The following is a 19,454-nucleotide window of genomic DNA, read 5'->3' as shown; positions in this document are numbered from 1 at the left end:
GTTGATCTGATATAAATAGTACCTGCATTTGTATGAAGTGTTATGTCCTTATTTATTTTTTTCAATTAGATATTTAGTTTTGACACCCTGCATACCTTTGGTATCCACATCAATGGAACCTGAAATACCTAGATTTACCAGGAATTGGTTCACAGGTTTTTTATTGTCATGCCTTGACCAAGTCAAAAAGCGAGACATAGGTATGCTGTTTCCGGCGTCAGCGTCAACAATGTATTAGTTTGTGATTAGGTCTAGTTTATGGTGAACCACAAGTGGTAGGTCAATCATATTTGGTATGCAATTGTTTTTCCATTGGCACATCTCATTTCCATGGAGATTATTTGGCCCTGCCCCCCTCAGTCAATGGTCTATTGACTTCAAACTTTTGCTTATTTTACATGTATTAGTTTGTGATTAGGTCAGTTTATGGGGAACCACTAGTGGTAGGTCAATCATATTTGGTATGCAGTTGTATATGCATTGGCATATCTCATTTCCATGGAGATTATTTGGCCCTGCCCCCTCAGTCATGGTCTATTGACTTTGAAACTTTTGCTTAGTTAACATGTATTAGTTTGTGATTAGGTCAGTTCAAGGGGAACCATTAGTGGTAGGCCAATGTTAATTGGTATTCAGTTGTATAAGCATTAGCACATCTCATTTCCATGGAGAATATTTGGCACCGCCCCTCAGTCATGGTCTATCGACTTTGAAACTTTTGCTTAGTTTACATGTATGAGTTTGTGATTAGATCAGTTCAAGGGGAACCATTAGTGGTAGGCCAATGTTAATTGGTATTCAGTTGTATAAGCATTAGCACATCTCATTTCCATGGAGAATATTTGGCACCGCCCCTCAGTCATGGTCTATCGACTTTGAAACTTTTGCTTAGTTTACATGTATGAGTTTGTGATTAGATCAGTTTAAGATGAACTGCTTATGTAAAGTCAATGATATTTGGTATGCAAATTTATTGGCATTTCGAAGTATTGTTTCCATGGAGATTATATAGCCCCTCCCCCTCTTCATGGTTCATTGACTTTGAAACTTTTACATAGTTTACAAGTTAATGTTTGTGTTTAGGTTTGTTTAAAGGGGACAACTTATAATAAGGCAGTGGTACATGTATTTGGTTTGCAGTTGTATTAGGTATCAAACCACTAATTCATAGCCCCATTGCTTTCTATGTTAAATTTTGCAATTTCAAGCATTAATGGCTTCTTTGTCTTAAGTTCAAATAAGGTGGCAGTCATTTCATGTCAAAACTATACCTTATCCTGACTTGTGCTGAAAAATTCAACATACCTTTAATTGCATATTAGAGCATACTGGTTCCCAGAAGTTAGATAGTACAAAAACAGGTATGTCTGATCTGAACAACAAGCCAAATGTGCCCTCCTATTATAATTTTATATACTTCTTTTTAAATCAAAAGAAACTTTTAACAAGGGTTCTACAGTGATCCAAAGTCCCCAAGGTTTCATTTGATACCAAAACTACCCAAATATTTCACATATTGACAAAGATACAGCTATGTGTAGGAACTATTTTGTTTAAAATATGTACTACTTTCTTGTATGTTCTTTCCGATCGGGCCTGAATTAGTGGTTTTATACCATTAGCATTGGCACATCTCATTTACATGGAGATTGTTTAGCCATGTACCTCAGTCATGGTTCATTGACTTTGAATATTTGCATAACTTTTGTAACATGTTAAAGTATTACTATTTTAATTTCAAGATTTGCGTAATCAAAATTACAAAAAGGTGAGACATATCTCTGTGATAACAGTTTATTGTATGAGATTTTTTCAATTGTTTTTTTTATGTGGTGATTCTGCCTCATTTAACACATTGAAGTGTTCTGGAATCATTTACCAGTATTTTAAAATTCTATTTGATGAAGGAAAACAAGTTTTCCATTGAAATGCTCCAAATAACAACACACAACTTTAAATTTACTGGAGTTTACTCAATGTTTAAACAAGTGACTAAAAGTTTTTCCCTGATTATGTTTGGATTACGATAAAATACACTTTTTATATCGATCATGCTTTATTAATTCCTAACAAAATGCCCTAGAAATTCTTTATAACATTAAAATAAAGCCATTTGTGGTTATTTTTTTATACTGTAAATTCAGAAATTGTTGCATTGTTTTTATTAATGCAATAAATGCAACTGAATGAGTATTGCAATGATTAGAACTTGCATTCTGATATATGATAATTGCATATGTATGCAGATTTTCCTGAAATCACAATAATTAATCTTGCATTCAAAGTCATCTATGTCCTTACAGGTATCAGATAGCTAAGTCTTTACTTAATGTTATTTTTGGAACCAAAGCACATCCCGATTTTCCGAGGACAATAAGAATGGACACTGATGGTTGTAGAGGAGAAGGATTTTATCCCTCTAGGCTAATGAGTGGTGACCCAGAATACTCATACAGTGGTGTTGACCTAGAAATAAATGCAGGAGATATTGTAAGTTTTATTTGTAGTGGAACTGGTTACAACCAACACACACACTTGGACAAAATTTAGATATTTTTGATTTAGACAGTATGGTGGTTTATTCCAGTTTCACCTAAAAATGAAGATTGATAGTTAAAAAAATGCATACAATCTTGCATGTGTACATTACACTTTAAAAAAAACCAGAAGCTTCTTCAATGTCAAAAAAGAGCATCTGGAGGATTTAGATTTGTATTTTACTAATAAATAGAGTAATTTTTTTGGCAGTCAACATTTCAGTTTTACACTGACAGTAGCAATATCAGGTGAAAGACATGGTTCTGAGGAACCCATTACAATTATTTAACCAATAGCTGTAGTGACATTTTTTTATTTCCTAGTCCAAGTTAATGAACATCATTTTGAAAGCTGTACTGTGCAGGCTTTTAATTATAATTAAAGTTTTATGATGTAAAAATTGTGAAGAACAACAAAAGGTGTTGGGAGGGGGTTTCTTAGATTGTAAAACTATTTTAACCCCACCACTTTTTATGCCTGTACCAATTCAGGATATGTGGATTATGTACTGTTATTTGTGTTTGCCCTTGGGTCATTTTTCACGAGGAGGCAGTTGTTGGTGTTTAACTTGTCCTTTTGTACTGTGTACTCTTTATGACGATTCTTGTTAATATCCAGTTTTTCCTGTTGCAAGGTTGTGCATGGTACATAGAAATGTGGGCATCCATCTTATCTTGTAAGTGATCTCACACATAAATTCATGTCAGTTTTTAAAAAAAAAATATATATAAAGGTTAATATCAGCAATGTCTCAGAACTATTTGAAATTCAGTGCTGATCAACTATTTTAAAGGATTTATGTCCCGTAGAAATGTAGATTCTATAGAAAATAGCATTGTAAGTGCTCTCAATACTAATCTAATGTGAATCCCTTAATGGAAAATTTTATTTTCATCGTCTTTAAGACAACTTTGCAAATCTAAACCAAACTTGGGAAATGTCTTCTACAATTGATCCATACTTGGTGCATGGTTTCTGAAAAAGGCAATATTTTGTTATGAATGGTCAATTTGATAAAAAAATCTCTCTGAAATTACAAAGTATTTTTACTTCTGCTGATGAATTTAAAAACTATCTGAAATTTTAACCAAAATCTCTAAAGTTTGTATGCTCATGCAACATCTTTTTAATTAATATTTTTTATTTTAACAAAATATTTATTTTGAACCTGGTATTTGAATTATTACTATACAGAAAGGAGATAATGCTTCAACAAAATTTATGATTTTGGGAGGTTATCTCCCTGTCATCTCATATATTTAGAATTAACAGATTTATAGGAATATATGAATAACCATTAAAACAATGCTGAGAAAATAATGTATGATCAGAATATCTATATCAAGGTCAAAGGACAAAGAGTTAATCCACTTCCATATTGTGATGCATATCTAATATTTTTTCGTAGCCATACATTCAGTAAACCGGACATCTGTATGGAGTCTCTAAACAAAAATAATATGTTTGTTATTTTCAGGTTGTTGCACCATTCTCTGGAGATATAATGTTAACTGACCGTCCAAATGAAGTTGTGATAAAAACAGACGATTCTTTTAAAAATGCAGAGGTTTACATCACTAATGTAAATCCAAAAGATACCATTCTACACCCTAGTGATGAAAATTACATAGAACATACGGTAATTAATTATTTCATACTAAATTAGAGTTTTGTTATTGTTTTTATTTCTTTATGTTGCACATATCATAATAATTAATGTCAGATGACTGGTAATTTTTACATACTGTGAATTCCTTTTTATATTTTTCATCAGTACCAACTTTCTTTGAAGGGGGGTGTCTTTACCTATATAAAAGTATATACAGACATGCCACTTGTATGGTTAACTTTTTTGGTATGTCAAATTTATCAGGAGTGCAATTTAAAAGAGAGGCGAAAGATACCACAGGGAGAGTCAAACTCATTAGTTGAAAACAAACTGACAATACTATGCCAAAAATTCAAAAAAACATTCAAAAGACAAACAACAGTCAAAATGTAAATCAAATACAGTAGACTCCACCTAATCGGATATCGGTTAAACGAATATATCGGCTATTGTAATATTATTTCAAAACACCGAACCATTCCCTATATATTTCAGCTAAATTACATCGGATAATCGAATATCGGATATTAGAATATATCGGCTAATTGGATAGGAATATTCATGGAAAATGTGTGAAAACCATGTACAATCGAATATTTTGAAATAATTTCAATTTTTTCTTGAATCCGGAAGTTACGCCATTACGAAGTTTAAGAAAATTGCAGTACAGAAATGTTTCATTTTATTGTCGAGCCTGCGACTTTTGGTCGCAGAAAGCTCGATATAGGGATAGTGATCCGGCGGCGGCGGCTACGGCGGCGGCGGCGGCGTTAGCTAACTTCTTAAAAGCTTTATATTTCAGAAGGTGGAAGACCTGGATGCTTCATACTTTGTATATGGATGCCTCATGTTACGAAGTTTCCGTCAGTCACATGTCCAATGTCCTTGACCTCATTTTCATGGTTCAGTGACTACTTGAAAAAAAAGTTAACATTTTTTGTAATGTTAAATTCTCTCTTATTATAAGTAGTAGGATAACTATATTTGGTATGTGCGTACCTTGCAAGGTCCTCATGCCCGTCAGACAGTTTTCACTTGACCTCGACCTCATTTCATGGATCAGTGAACAAGGTTAAGTTTTGGTGGTCAAGTCCATATCTCAGATACTATAAGCAATAGGTCTAGTATATTCGGTGTATGGAAGGACTGTAAGGTGTACATGTCCAACTGGCAGGTGTCATCTGACCTTGACCTCATTTTTATGGTTCAGTGGTTATAGTTAAGTTTTTGTGTTTTGGTCTGTTTTTCTTATACTGTATGCAATAGGTCTACTATATTTGGTGTATGGAATGATTGTAAGGTGTACATGTCTAGCTGGCAGGTGTCATCTGACCTTGACCTCGTTTTCATGGTTCAGTGGTCAAAGTTAAGTTTTTGAGTTTTGGTCTTTTTTTCTAATACTATATGCCATAGGTCAACTATATTTGGTGTATGGAAATATTTTATGATCTATATGTCAGTCACGCAGGTTTTATATGACCTTGACCTCATTTTCACGGTTCATTGATCAGTGTTAAGTTTTTGTGTTTTGGTCTGTTTTTCTTAAACTATAAGCAATAGGTCAACTATATTTGTTATATGGAAGAATTGTTAACTGTACATGTCTGCCTGGCACGGTTCATCTGACCTTGACCTCATTTTCATGGTTCATTGGTCAATGTTTAGTTTTCTTGGTTAATGTTAAGTTTATGTGACAGTTGTAATAAAGCTTTATATTTAGGACTATCAACATAATATCAATGATTAGTAAAGAAGGCGAGACATTTCAGTGTGTGCACTCTTGTTAATAAAAACGATCTTTCATAGTCAAATAAAACATATTTTTTCTCATTGTCTTGTTTAATTATATGAATTTGATATTATATTCTGACCAAGATGTGTTTGTTATGTGTTTATCCAAATGTGATCGTTATCCTTTACTTCAGACAATGACTCGATAGAAATGTTATTTTGATAAACTGTGCGTGATGTTCATGAATGTTTATTAAATATGAAAGAAATGTACCTCTCTCTCAACAATTTATTAAAATATATATAGAAGTCCCGTGTAAAAACGAGGAATCTTGTGTCAATATCATGTCCCAGGTGAAATAGAATTATGTAACTTGTCACGTACGCCATTTTCCTAATTTGCATAATATTCAGCCTTTTATTTTGAACCACGACAGATTCGATAGAAAATCAGATTAATTTACTCATCTTGATGCCCAATTTTATAATTATAAAAATAGTTGTTTTACTTGAAAATGAAAATGTGTTTCATAAACAAAAAACTGTAGAAAATTAGATCCGAGTAAGATTACAGTTAGAAGTTTATAGTCGGATGATTTACAGTGAAAAAATAATTTTCTGAACTTTATCCATGTACCAACGTATAAAATCTTAAACAGTTATAATGTAAAAAGAAAGTAAAGAGTGTTTAAAATTAAAATTTAAAACATATCATCATGTTGATTAGAACATAATTAGGGCTCGTTAAGGTCGTAATTGAAATCATAATTACTCATTAAAAGATCTAAAGAAAGCGACCTATTTGACCCTTATATGAAATATTTCTCAGCTTGATAATTATGCAAAGCTGTGAAATTTTTTATAAGCTTGGTGTACTCAGTGATTTGTCTTAAATAGAAGTTCTTGTCTGATTGTTGTCATTCTAAAAAGTGTAGTCTAACTATGAGTATCGCCAAACGTAAACGCAATGACCTCTCACTTGGAGACAAGTTTGAGGTAGTCAAGTTACTTGACAAAGGGCAAAAACAAACAGAAATATGCAAATTGCTAAACATATCCCAAGCCCAGGTATCGAGAATAAAGGGCAAGAAAGACGAAATATGTAAATCAATAGAGACCAACTCTAACACAAAACGCAAAAGGGTAGTCAGTGGCAAAGATGCCGAGGTTGAGAAAGCTCTTCTAGAGTGGTTTAAGAATGCTAGAGAGCGAGACATACCACTGTCGGGCCAAATACTACAAGAGAAAGCCAAAGAACTTGCAACACAGCTTGGCAAAGATGATTTTGTCGCCACCAATGGTTGGCTTGAAAGGTGGAAGGGCCGCAACAACATAGTCTACAAGAAATGCCACGGGGAGAAAAAAGACGCTGACACTGAAGCAGCAGATGACTGGGTTACAAATGTTCTTCCAGAAATACTCATGAACTACAACCCAGATGATATCTACAACGCTGATGAGACTGGCCTCTACTACCGAGCTATTCCAGATGGAACACTCACTGAAAAATTTCATGATGTTGCAGGCAGCAAAAAGTCAAAAGATCGCATCACCGTCATGGTTGCAGCTAACATGACCGACACTGACAAAAGACCTCTACTTGTCATCGGCAAAAGTCAACAGCCCCGCTGTTTCAGAGGTGTCCAACACCTACCAGTCACTTACAAAGCCAACAAAAATGCATGGATGACTTCCGAATACTTCAAAGAGTGGATAAAGGCATTTAATAATGACATGCAGAGGCAACGTCGTCATGTCATATTACTGGTTGACAACTGCAGTGCTCATCCCGAGTCAGCTGGTGCTGGTCTCCAACACGTCGTGCTGAAGTTTTTGCCTCCCAACACTACATCAATCATTCAGCCATGTGACCAAGGTATTATTCGGAACCTAAAAGCATACTATCGTAGTAACATGGTCAGGAAGGTGATTAGAATAATAGAAGCATCAGAGGTTAAACTGACTGCAAACGCTCTTGCTCGCAAATTAACATTGTTAGATGCAGTTCATTTACTAAAGAAATCTTGGAGTTGTGTCACTACCTTAACTATCATCAACTGCTTCAAGAAAGGTGGCTTCGTTGTTCCCGACCACAACCTACAAGAAGAGCAGAGTGAAGATGATACAACTACTCTCACATAAGACGACGAAGAAATACACCCAGCTGTACGTCCAACTTCATCAGACCTCCTGAATGCACTGTCAACAATTCGTCAAGGTTTGGAGTTCAGCAACGTGTCTGATTATTCCCATTATTATAAAGTGGAGGACCAAGTTAACAACCTTCTACAGTCATTGAAGAGACAGTCAGTAATTACAGAGTTTGTTCAGTGGATCCCATAAACATTATGACTCTTACTATTGTACCTAGTGCTATAGAACTTGTGAACATTAAACAATTAATTTATATGTAGTGCTGAAAAGATATCTTTATTTGGTGCTTATTATGTAATTGTTAGCCTATTGTTGTTATACATATATATAAATGATTATAACTGTAATAAATTGAATCATTTACATTCGTCTTTTTTTCTTTTTCATCCTTTACACATTGCAACTAAGTATGATCCAGGTTTTACCGTACATTTAGTTCTTTGAGAATTCGTAGCTATTAATAGCATTTACCTGTGGCCTACTTCCGAGAATTCATAGCTATATTTAGCTTTTACCTGTTTTAACACACAAATGAAACAAATCACGCGAAAACAATAAGTCACATTATTTAAAAGGTACATATTTTATTCAGATAATCATCACATAATTAATAATCAATAGACTGACAGATAAACAAAAATACATTATTATCAACTGATCGATCTGTTACTCAATCAACCGGTAATAATCCGAACTTGTACCTGAAAAAATAATGAGATTAGTTACAAATTTCCATTAATAAAGCAGCTATAATAGCTATTGGTATCTCCTGGTTGTGTCCTGGTTGTGTCTGTCAATTTTGAAAAAAAACTTGGAGGAATATACGTTCATCGGCTAATTGAATATATCGGACAATGGGATATTTTTAGCTGACATTTTGGGTATCCGATTGGCCGGAGTCTACTGTATATAAATTGGTATTGATAAGAATTTTTGAAAACCTAGATAAATTAATGAGGGGGATGGGATTTAATTTTTAAACCCCAGCTGCACGCCTGTACCCAAATTTGTTAGGGTGTATGGGGCAGCAAATTGCATGGATTTTTGCACTTATTTAATTATAAAGGTATGTCAAAATTCTGCTAAAAGCATTGATATATTGCAGAGGTGATATGTAGGGATCACTGTCTTACTGTATCATCACTTTATAGAAGGCATGAAGTAGAAATCAACCATAAATGCAGTATTTTTAGTAAAATAGGACAAATTATGTAAATTTTCATTTTTTTATTGATATTTTTTTTTAAAGTTATAGCATTTTTCAGAGTAGTTTGTATTTGAATAGTTTCAAGAATAGAAAATGTTGAAATACTTTATAAAAGTAATTGACTTCTTTGCTAGATATTTACTCAAATTTTTTCATTGTTGAATGCAAATTTTAAACCATATAGATTATAAACAAACCCCCACAAAACTTTCCCCACATATATAATGTTCTTGACCTGTCCATGCGTCTGACTGTCCGTCTATTGGTCAGTCCTGTTCTTGTCATCTCAGCTGCTCTGAAACCACACTACAGAATTTCATGAAACTTTGTAGATAATAAGGATATAGTGATGTGCATATCAACAGGAAATTATGATTCAATTTTTTTTAAGGAGTTACACCCCTTTGAAGTTAGAATTTTGACCTAAATATGCTATCGCAGCAGTTTGTCGTGGCAACTCTTCAGAAATGACACAACAGAATTTCATGAAACTTTGCAGATAAAAAGGACATACTATGTAGATGTGCATATGGACATGGAATTATGATTCATAAAAAGAAGAATTTTCAGGAGTTATGTCCCTTTGAAGTTAGAATTTTGGCCTAATTATTCTACTGCAAAGGTTTGTCATCGCAACAACTCTGAAACTACACATCAGATTTCTAGGAAATTTTGTAGATAATTTGGACATAGTATGTATAAGTGCATATCCACAAAAAAGAATTATCAGTTGACTTTTGTATGAGTTATGAATCTTTGAACTTAGGAATCTGGTTATCTATTTTTACCAAGTGACAATATGGAGGCATGGGGTATGTGAGAGGGCTCACAAAGGTTATTTTATTTTAGATGTCATGTGAAAGTCACATACATTTTGTAATCATATTTTTCTAAATTTATCAGATCTGGGCAGGTGTGACTATTGGAACAGCTACATCTTCACCATGTAAGAACCACATACATATTGCCATTAAAAAAGATGGAGGCTTTGTTGAACCAACCAGATTTCTTGAAAGTAGACGTGTAGAGTTACAGCCTTACATACAACATTGTAATGACTATAGGGTTGAAATAGTGGTATGTTAAACTGATTGATTTAAGTACTGTTTGCATGTATACATCAAAGAAAAATACTAATTTCCTTAAATTTCTGGATTGTGTTTTGTTTTATATACATATATATATAATTTTAACAGAAATATACTATATTTAACCATTTGCCAGCAAGCTAAGTCATTTGAGTCATCTCGATACATCTAGTTTGTTTACTGATTCTTATGATGATTTTTTGTTTCTCTGAATAATTATTGATGATTTTGTGGATAAGATTTATTATAAATAAAAGACAAAAATCTTTAAAGAATTTCTTTCAAGAAAAATGTTTTGCATGTCATCTTTGCGTCGGGTATGATGTTTTTGACCCTTCTGTCTGTCCATCCATCTGTCCGTCCGTCTGTCCGTCCGTCCATCTGTCTGTCTGTCTGTCCGTCAGTCCTGTTCTTGTCATCGCAACTCCTCTGAAACCACACAACAGAAATTCATTCACTTTGTAGATAATAAGGACATACTATTTAGATGTGCATATCAACAGGAAATTATGATTCAATTTTTTTTCTAGGAGTTATGCCCCTTTGCACTTATTGGCCTCAATATACTACTGCACAGTTTGTCATCGCAACTCCTCCGAAACCACACAACAGAATTGTAGATAATAAGGACCTACTATGTAGATGTGCATATGGACAGGAAATTATGATTCAATTTTTTTCTAGGAGTTAATCCGCTTTGAGGGCTGTTCCAGAAAACACTATATATCCCCCCCAGGGAAGGCAATTTTTTGAAATTTTATGTGGGTGGTTGTATTTGAAATATCAAAATGCAAAGGGAGTATTGTTCTAATTTATTTTTATTTCTGTGGGTGATGGGGGTTAAAAAAAGTGCCGTCCCTGGAGGGGACATGGTATTTTTTGGAACAGCCCTGAACTTATTGGCCTCAATATACTACAGTCTGTCAGTCCTGTTCTTGTCATCACAACCCCTCTGAAACCACACAACAGAATTTCATGAAACTTTGTAGTTAATGAGGACATAATATGTTAATGTGCATATCCACAAGAAATTTTTTATCAGTTGACTTTTGTAGAGTTATGAGTCTTTGAACTTAGAAATCTGGTGAGATTTTGTTTGTCCAGTGACAATGTGGGGGTGTGGGGTATGTGAGCGTGCTCACAAAGGTTCTTTAATTGGGTGTAGAAATGATAATACACCTTTGTAAGTATGTCCATCTGTAGGTTTGATTTTCAATGTTAGTCTTCTTCAAACTAAGTACATGTATACACAATCATCATGCTTTAGAAGGAAATATATTGCAAGTTTGCATTCTAGAAAACTACCATTCATATTATTTGGAATTTGCTATATCTTAAAGTGTATTTTTATAATGAACAGTATTCTCTATTGCAATTAAAGTCTGATGGAAAAATTCTTAATGCATTCAGTAAAGGTTAAAAGCCTAGATAATAGTACAATGTACCTCCACACTAATATAATGTATAGAAGTATATACCGGTATTAAATTTAAAAAGAATGGTAATTTCGTGTCAGGAGGCCCCGTTGTAGATAAATTTTGATGTAATTGGAGTTTACTTTTTGTCACAGGGGATAACATTAGCAGTTGGTAAAATACCACCTGAAGATGGAGAAGAACAAGTAGATGAAACTCCAGAAACAGAGAATACTGATGTTGAACCTATAGACCCTCCTGACGAATCAGAGGACCCAGGCACAGAGATACGGGCTGCTAAATGTGAGCAAAGGTTTCCTGTCTCAAGCATAAACTTTGACATTGCCAAAAAGATGTTAAATAGAATAAGTACCGTTAAAAGGCTTGTATAGTCCGCGGTTTTATTCTCCAAAATTGAACCTGCCAGAATGGGTGCGGACTATAGAGTACAATAAGCAAGAAATAAGAGAAAAAAAATCGTGAGGTGGTTTGTTTACGTTCTGCCATGTTTGTTATTGATATTGTAGAGGGCGCTCTTATCATTTTTCAAACTAGTAATTTTACCTAATCCATATTAATAAGTTATTTTTATTCAATATCAAATTAAAACTGATAAATTTAAAAGTTAAACACTTCATTACAAATTTCTTGTTTCTTTTCAATGCATTGATTAAAATAAACTAAATAAACTGGTATCTGCTTGAATGAAACGATACAAAAAAATTTACAAAAAGGCATACGTAAACCAGCTTACGATGTGTAAATTACCAAACGTAATCGGTTATTATTCGTTCCGTTTCCGTGTTTCATACTGACAAATATGTTTTATATTAGCTTAAAACCCTTCAAACATTAATGTAATAGATATATTAAACACTGTTCTACATAAAGATGGAACTGTTTTACTTTCGAAGTCGTATTATAGTGATATCTATGATGTACAGATTTCGACTCTCACCGTTTTTTTTATTCTTTTACACATGCTATTCAAACTTCTGGTTTAAACATACACAAGTTTTTAAATTGTTTTTTGTGTGATTTAGACTTATTTTAACAATCGTGAAGTGTTCTAGAATCATTTACAAGCAGTTTCAGCTTCTGTTTGATGATGGAAAACAGGTTTTTCCAAGAAAATACCGCAAACGACCATGCACGATTTGAAATAACTGGAGTTTCATTAGACCTTTTCTAACAGTTACAAAAAGTTTTTTTGCCTGAAATTTCGTGGGAAGAAGGGGGTGCGGACTATGTACCAGTGCGAACTATACAAGCCTGTTTACGGTAATTCCTTGTCACCGGTCAAGTAAAAATTCAAGCACTTTTAATTAAAATGCTTGATTAATCTTGAACTTTGAAATTCATTTATTGACCTAAAATATTTTACTACATGTACTTCAAAATGGTAAAAGTTTAGAATCCTATTGTCTGGATATATTAAAGAAAAAAAAACTTACATCTGCAAATCATATTTTTGTATGAATTTATGTTTTTGGCCATGTATGAAGTGTTTTTCTTCTGTCAGTCATAAACATTATCAATTTTGCTTTAAAAATATTTAAAGTAATTTCATTTTTTTAAGTGTTAATGAATGGAACACAAACTTGTACAGTTTGTACATTGTAAGTTGCATGCATAAGGATATGAAGTACACTTGAAATAGATATTTGATAATACAGCCAATTCAGTCTTTATTTTTGCTTAATTTAAGTTTAAATGAATTTACCAGCATATAAAATATATCTCATGATTCAATGACCGTTGTACGCTTTTATCAAAGACCATAGATGAAATATACCATGGAAATTAAAGGTTCCTGCCAGTCTATGATAATTGTAAAACTGGGTCAATGCAAAAAAATGAAAACAACACGTTATATAAATTTCATGTGTCTGAAGCGCATTTCTGGATTTACCTTCATCAGAATCGCTCAAAGCCAAATATTTGAAAGCCAAGGATTTATAAGAACTGAAACAATTGAAGAGGAGAGACAACACTCATAATATTAGAAAGCAGAAAGAGCCTAAATTTGTTAAAAATATCTTTACTGCTCTTTACTGTTTGTGTTATTGGACTTTTACCAGTTTAGGTCTTGACATGTTATGAACAAACTCCTTATAGACCATTTGCAAGATTGTCAAATTCCCTTCATCCATGCTACACAGAGAACATTAGCTTCACAGTTTATTGACAATCTCTGAATTTATAGAAGTACCTCACTTGCATTGAAATACCAAGAATTACTTGTAGCCATTAGAAGTTAACTCAGTAAATGGTGAAAACAAGAATTTAAATTTAAAAATTTAATCTATATCCTCTTAAAAAGGCAGTGTTGAAATCTAATCTTAAGTGTCTACCCAGCATGCAATATGAAATGTGAAATTAATTATATGCTTTTATTTTAGCAAATCCAAAATCATTGTTCTCAAAGGCAAAGAATGCAGTTTCTGGAATTGCGATTGGAGCAACAGGTTTAAAAATATTTCAATTTAATTTGATGAATATTCTACTGACATGGCTTTGGTATGCAAGTACTAAAGAAGTTGGTTGGCACATGTACAAATTACCAGTACTACACTATATATAGCACCAAACTTTTTAAGATAAGTAATATCATAATAATTTTGAAAAAATGTTTCAATTCATTGACTGCTACTTCATATCGATCCTAACAGACTAATCATGTTTTCATGACTTTTTTAATTAGTTTAAATGCTTCATCTGGTTATGCAATACTCTATGGTTGTTTTCAGTTCAACGGGCTCGGTAAACAACATCTCTGTAAAAATTAGGATGTGCTATCCTGTTGAATTACTGGTTAAAAGAGTACTTTCCATCATCTCGGGTCTCGAAATCTACCTTAATTGTTGAGAAAATCTTAAATGTATAAAGCTACCAAAATTACTGCTGAGAAAATCTGAAATATGAAATGCATTCCACTCAAGCAATTTTATTTTTTACAGATATGTTTACTACCCTCATGAAGAAAGCAGACAGTTTTTTCAAAAAGTTCTCGCTAACCAGACTAAAGCTTGGATCTATCATAGAGTTTCTGGATACCCTTGGCATGACTGAGAGTAAGCAACAGTTGGCTGAAGTTCTGAAGAGTATAAAGGTATCATAATAGTACTTTATACCGATTGTGACAGACATTGATATAGACTTTACACAAGTAATTTTTTTTGCCAGCACAGCTATTATTATCACTTGGTGTTTACTATCTGTACAAGTATAAAGAAAAAATAATTTTATAACTACTGGTCAGATTGAACAACAGAAGCGGATGCAGAGCTTAATTAAGTGGATATAAAATTTGAAGGAAAATTATGACTTTGAAATTTTATTGAAATTTTGCAATTCTGCTCGCCAAAATTAGTGTAAGATTTTCAAGTGGTAGGGCTTAAAAGTTCTAAAATTGGCTAACATTTGATTATTTTGTATATATATAGATAAAGTTTTTTGTTGGACAAATTTTATCTGTTATAGATCTTTTAGTGCATTATGAATTCAGATGTATCAACTTCATCTTATGAGTGAGTTCCTATGATGTAGCTTGAAAATTAGGACCTTTTTTGGCAGCTTTTTTCACCTTTGTCTATGGTCTTGTCTGTCCATGTATTTATGGTTTACTACCTTCAAATTTATTGGATGTTTATCAATTATTTATCTGTTATAAGAAACTGATAGATAACAGACCATGTTTGAACCCTGCTCAAGCTACAGAAGAAGAGTTGAAACAAGAACTATTTGACAGAGGCCATGCAACAACTGGAACTAGAGAACAGCTGATTACCAGACTTACTAAACCAGATAACAGTAAATAATGAGTTTATTATATATCATGAAGTAAAGTGTCAAGCTTCATGTTATACTATGTGATGCATTTTCAGATTTATTGCTTTTCCACTTCCTGTTTACAGAATACTTATATATTCTTACACTGATTTTCATCACATTTTTCTCAGTATCTACAAATCTGGGTTTCTAAAATTTGGAATCAATCTTAAGCTTCATGTCAGCATTCCTTACAATTTGATGCTTTCTTCACTCATTATCTTCCTGTTAACCAAAACAACTTATAGCTCGGGTATCATTAGTTAGCAAAAGCTCACAGTTAAACTTGTTTATTCAGTGGGGGTATACTTAGTAAATAACAGCTAACAGTATATCTTGTTATTTATGCTATTTCATAGATGGGTGACACTCAAAAACGTGTCCAATCCAATATGATGTCACTGTACACCCAAATAGTCTAGCTTGTGAAGGACATTGATACATACCCTTTCATTAATGCCTAATCATGTCCATATCTTAAAAACACCCAAACATGTCCACCCATATGAAAAAGTGAGTCATTATCACAAAGGTTTGAAAACATGTCAAGAAGAGATTATTACAGAGACCTTAGACCCAGTCTAAAAGTGCACAGGAAGAAAACATTTCATGTATTTTCAGGACGGGAACAAATTAACAATTAACACAACTTGTAGTTTTATTTAGTTTGGGCTGTAAACTATTCGTTTGTCAAGCATTTTATGTCACTAACATTAAGATTTTTACTGGGTCCTAGATGACTATAGCATCACCAGATAATGTGTACTCTATACATGTATATGAGTTTTATTTCCAGATGTCTGTGGATGGTTATGACAACACCAAACAATGTGTATTGTACTTATTACTTTTATTTCAGGATGACCCTGGATGGCTATAACAACACCATACAATGACTTTTATTTCAGGATGTCCCTGGATGGCGATAACAGCAGAAGACAATGTATATGTATATATGACTTTTATTTCAGTATGTCCCTGGATGGCTATAACAACACCAGACAATGTATATGTATACATAAATTTTATTTCAGGATGTCCCTGGCTGGCTATAACAACACCATACAATGTGTACTATATGACTTTTATTTCAGGATGTCCCTGGCTGGCTATAACAACACCATACAATGTGTACTATATGACTTTTATTTCAGGATGTCCCTGGCTGGCTATAACAACACCATACAATGTGTACTATATGACTTTTATTTCAGGATGTCCCTGGCTGGCTATAACAACACCATACAATGTGTACTATATGACTTTTATTTCAGGATGTCCCTGGATGGCTATAACAACACCATACAATGTGTACTATATGACTTTTATTTCAGGATGTCCCTGGATGGCTATAACAACACCATACAATGTGTACTATATGACTTTTATTTCAGGATGTCCCTGGATGGCAATAACAACACCAGACAATGTGTACTATATGACTTTTATTTCAGGATGTCCCTGGATGGCTATAACAACACCATACAATGTGTACTATATGACTTTTATTTCAGGATGTCCCTGGATGGCTATAACAACACCATACAATGTGTACTATATGACTTTTATTTCAGGATGTCCCTGGATGGCTATAACAACACCATACAATGTGTACTATATGACTTTTATTTCAGGATGTCCCTGGATGGCTATAACAACACCATACAATGTGTACTATATGACTTTTATTTCAGGATGTCCCTGGATGGCAATAACAACACCAGACAATGTGTACTATATGACTTTTATTTCAGGATGTCCCTGGATGGCAATAACAACACCAGACAATGTGTACTATATGACTTTTATTTCAGGATGTCCCTGGATGGCAATAACAACACCAGACAATGTATATTGTACTTATGACTCAATGTGTTTAGGTGTAGAATGTTGTCTTAATGTCAAACTGTTCATGTTCCTGTACACTGTTAAAGCCTATGCTAGATATGATCCATGTGACTACAGGTTGAGTGTTGGATTAGGAGACGACAGTTACTCAGTCCAATTTGATATGGGATATGATGGCAAGTCAAAAATAATGTTTTACCGTTAATTAGTTGATTTTGAATAGTTAAAATATGGATTGAAAAAGAAAACTTGCAAGAAGATAAAATTCATGCTGTTTGGCCATTTAATACAATATGTCTAGCTTTAGATTATTTTGTCAGTCTGGAATAGTTGCGTGTAGATCTAACAGTGTATATCAAAGATCTGCAATTTCTCCTATATTGTTCCGTCAATTCCAGTAGCTCCAATACTGTAACTGACTGTAATGGTAAAAAAAAATTGCAAAAATATTTTCCCACATTAACATTGCAATTCAGTTTATGCACCTGTTTTGTCACTAGATGTATTTTTTAAGTGAAACTATTTTTTATGCCTCTGCTGCATCCTGAGGGGGGCATTAAGTGTTACCCTTGTCCGTCTGTACGTAGGTCCCTAAAATTGGTTTCCATTCTCTAACTTTAGTTTGCCTCAACCAAATGTTATGAAACTGATACATAATGCTTATTACCACAAACACAGATCAAGTTTGATTTTGGGTGGCATCACTTATACCCGTTCTAGAGGTATGCCCCTGTTCAAATTGAAAAATTGCTGAATTTTTGTTTCCATTCTCTAACTTAAGTTTGCCTCAACTCAATGTTATGAAACTTAAAACACATTGCTTATTACCACAACACTCAGATCAAGTTTGATTTTGGGTGGTGTCACTTTTAACGTTCTTGAGTTATGTCTCTTTCTAACATTATATGCAAGAGGGGGCATTGTCTGTGTCCCATGGACATATTCTCCATTTTTTTTTTTTTATATTTCAGGAGTATCAGATGAGATAATTACAGGATTTGATGTTGATTTGCTGGATCTTGTTTGCTTGATAAAGTAAGAACATCATTAATTTATCTTATTGGTATATATCTGGTGATAAGAGTACAATATTCAATAAAATAGTAATTGTCTTAAGGTAGGATAGCCTGTGCATCCATGCCTCAGATTCTTCATTACTTCTACTCCATGCTTTCATTCAACATAGGGAAACATGTTTAAGTAGTGTTTCTTCTTCTTTTCTTACAACTTTGACATTGGCCTATGATATTTGTTATGTATGAGCTACAGCAAGTTTGTTTGACCCAATGAACCTACTTATATATAGTATGGAAAAAGAAGGGATCTACTGAATGAATTAATAACAAAAGATCACTAGACACACTTGACAAAACTCAAAGCAAAGAAACATCATTATAGTATACTGCTGATTCATTACTATTAATGGGATGCTGTTTTACATGGATTTCTTGAGATAGGTGAACCATAAAGTTAAATTTCATCAGAGAATTCTTGTTAAGCTTGTATGCAGACTTAAAATAAAAACAGGAAATCAAAATATCGTTGAAAGTACATTTTTATTTTTCAATCCACAAAAATTTCAATTGATACCCACCAAAATAAATGCATCCAAAGTACCACAAGAATATACAATGGCCTATTAAATAACAGCTTCTGCTGGTGTTTATATTTGTTTTGTATTATAGGTACGACATTCAGAAGACAGATATTGGACTAATTGCTTCAGTTGGTGTAGGGTTTTGTGACAGTTCTGACACTGATAACTGTGTGGCTTTCATTAGTCTCCTAGCTAATGCTGTATTGCCATTACCAATATGTAAAACTGATGGAACTATCACATGGCCTCAAGGTAGTGTATAAAGTCAATGTTTAAATGTAACCACATGGGTCTTTTCAGATTGTAAGTCTGTTGCTTCTGTAGATGTAATTTTTGTCATTGATGTCTTTTCAGATTGTAAGACTGTTGCTCCTGTAGATGTAATTTTTGTCATTGATGTCTTTTCAGATTGTAAGTCTGTTGCTTCTGTAGATGT

At 33.4% G+C, this 19,454-nt stretch overlaps 2 protein-coding genes across 2 annotated transcripts in view; both read left to right on the top strand.

The window, feature by feature from the left end:
• The first annotated feature begins 6,568 nt into the window (after positions 1 to 6,568).
• Positions 6,569 to 8,020, top strand: LOC127709611 (tigger transposable element-derived protein 4-like). Its single transcript, XM_052215213.1, has one exon. The coding sequence runs from the start codon at positions 6,821 to 6,823 to the stop codon at positions 8,018 to 8,020; it is 1,200 nt and encodes a 399-aa protein (XP_052071173.1). The 5' UTR covers positions 6,569 to 6,820.
• An 8,838-nt stretch (positions 8,021 to 16,858) lies between these two features.
• The window catches only part of LOC127709610 (uncharacterized), a 46,835-nt gene continuing 44,239 nt past the window's right edge, over positions 16,859 to 19,454 (top strand). The window contains exons 1-3 of the mRNA XM_052215212.1: positions 16,859 to 17,597; positions 18,393 to 18,456; positions 19,107 to 19,270. Coding sequence (XP_052071172.1) covers positions 16,859 to 17,597; positions 18,393 to 18,456; positions 19,107 to 19,270 — 967 coding nt within the window. The remainder of the gene's footprint in view (positions 17,598 to 18,392; positions 18,457 to 19,106; positions 19,271 to 19,454) is intronic.

Source organism: Mytilus californianus, unplaced genomic scaffold (genome assembly GCF_021869535.1).
Source record: "Mytilus californianus isolate M0D057914Y unplaced genomic scaffold, xbMytCali1.0.p SCAF_7, whole genome shotgun sequence".
Classification (NCBI taxonomy): Eukaryota; Metazoa; Mollusca; class Bivalvia; order Mytilida; family Mytilidae; genus Mytilus; species Mytilus californianus.
Note: the sequence above shows the minus strand (reverse complement) of the source record. Positions and strands in the feature narration are given on the sequence as shown.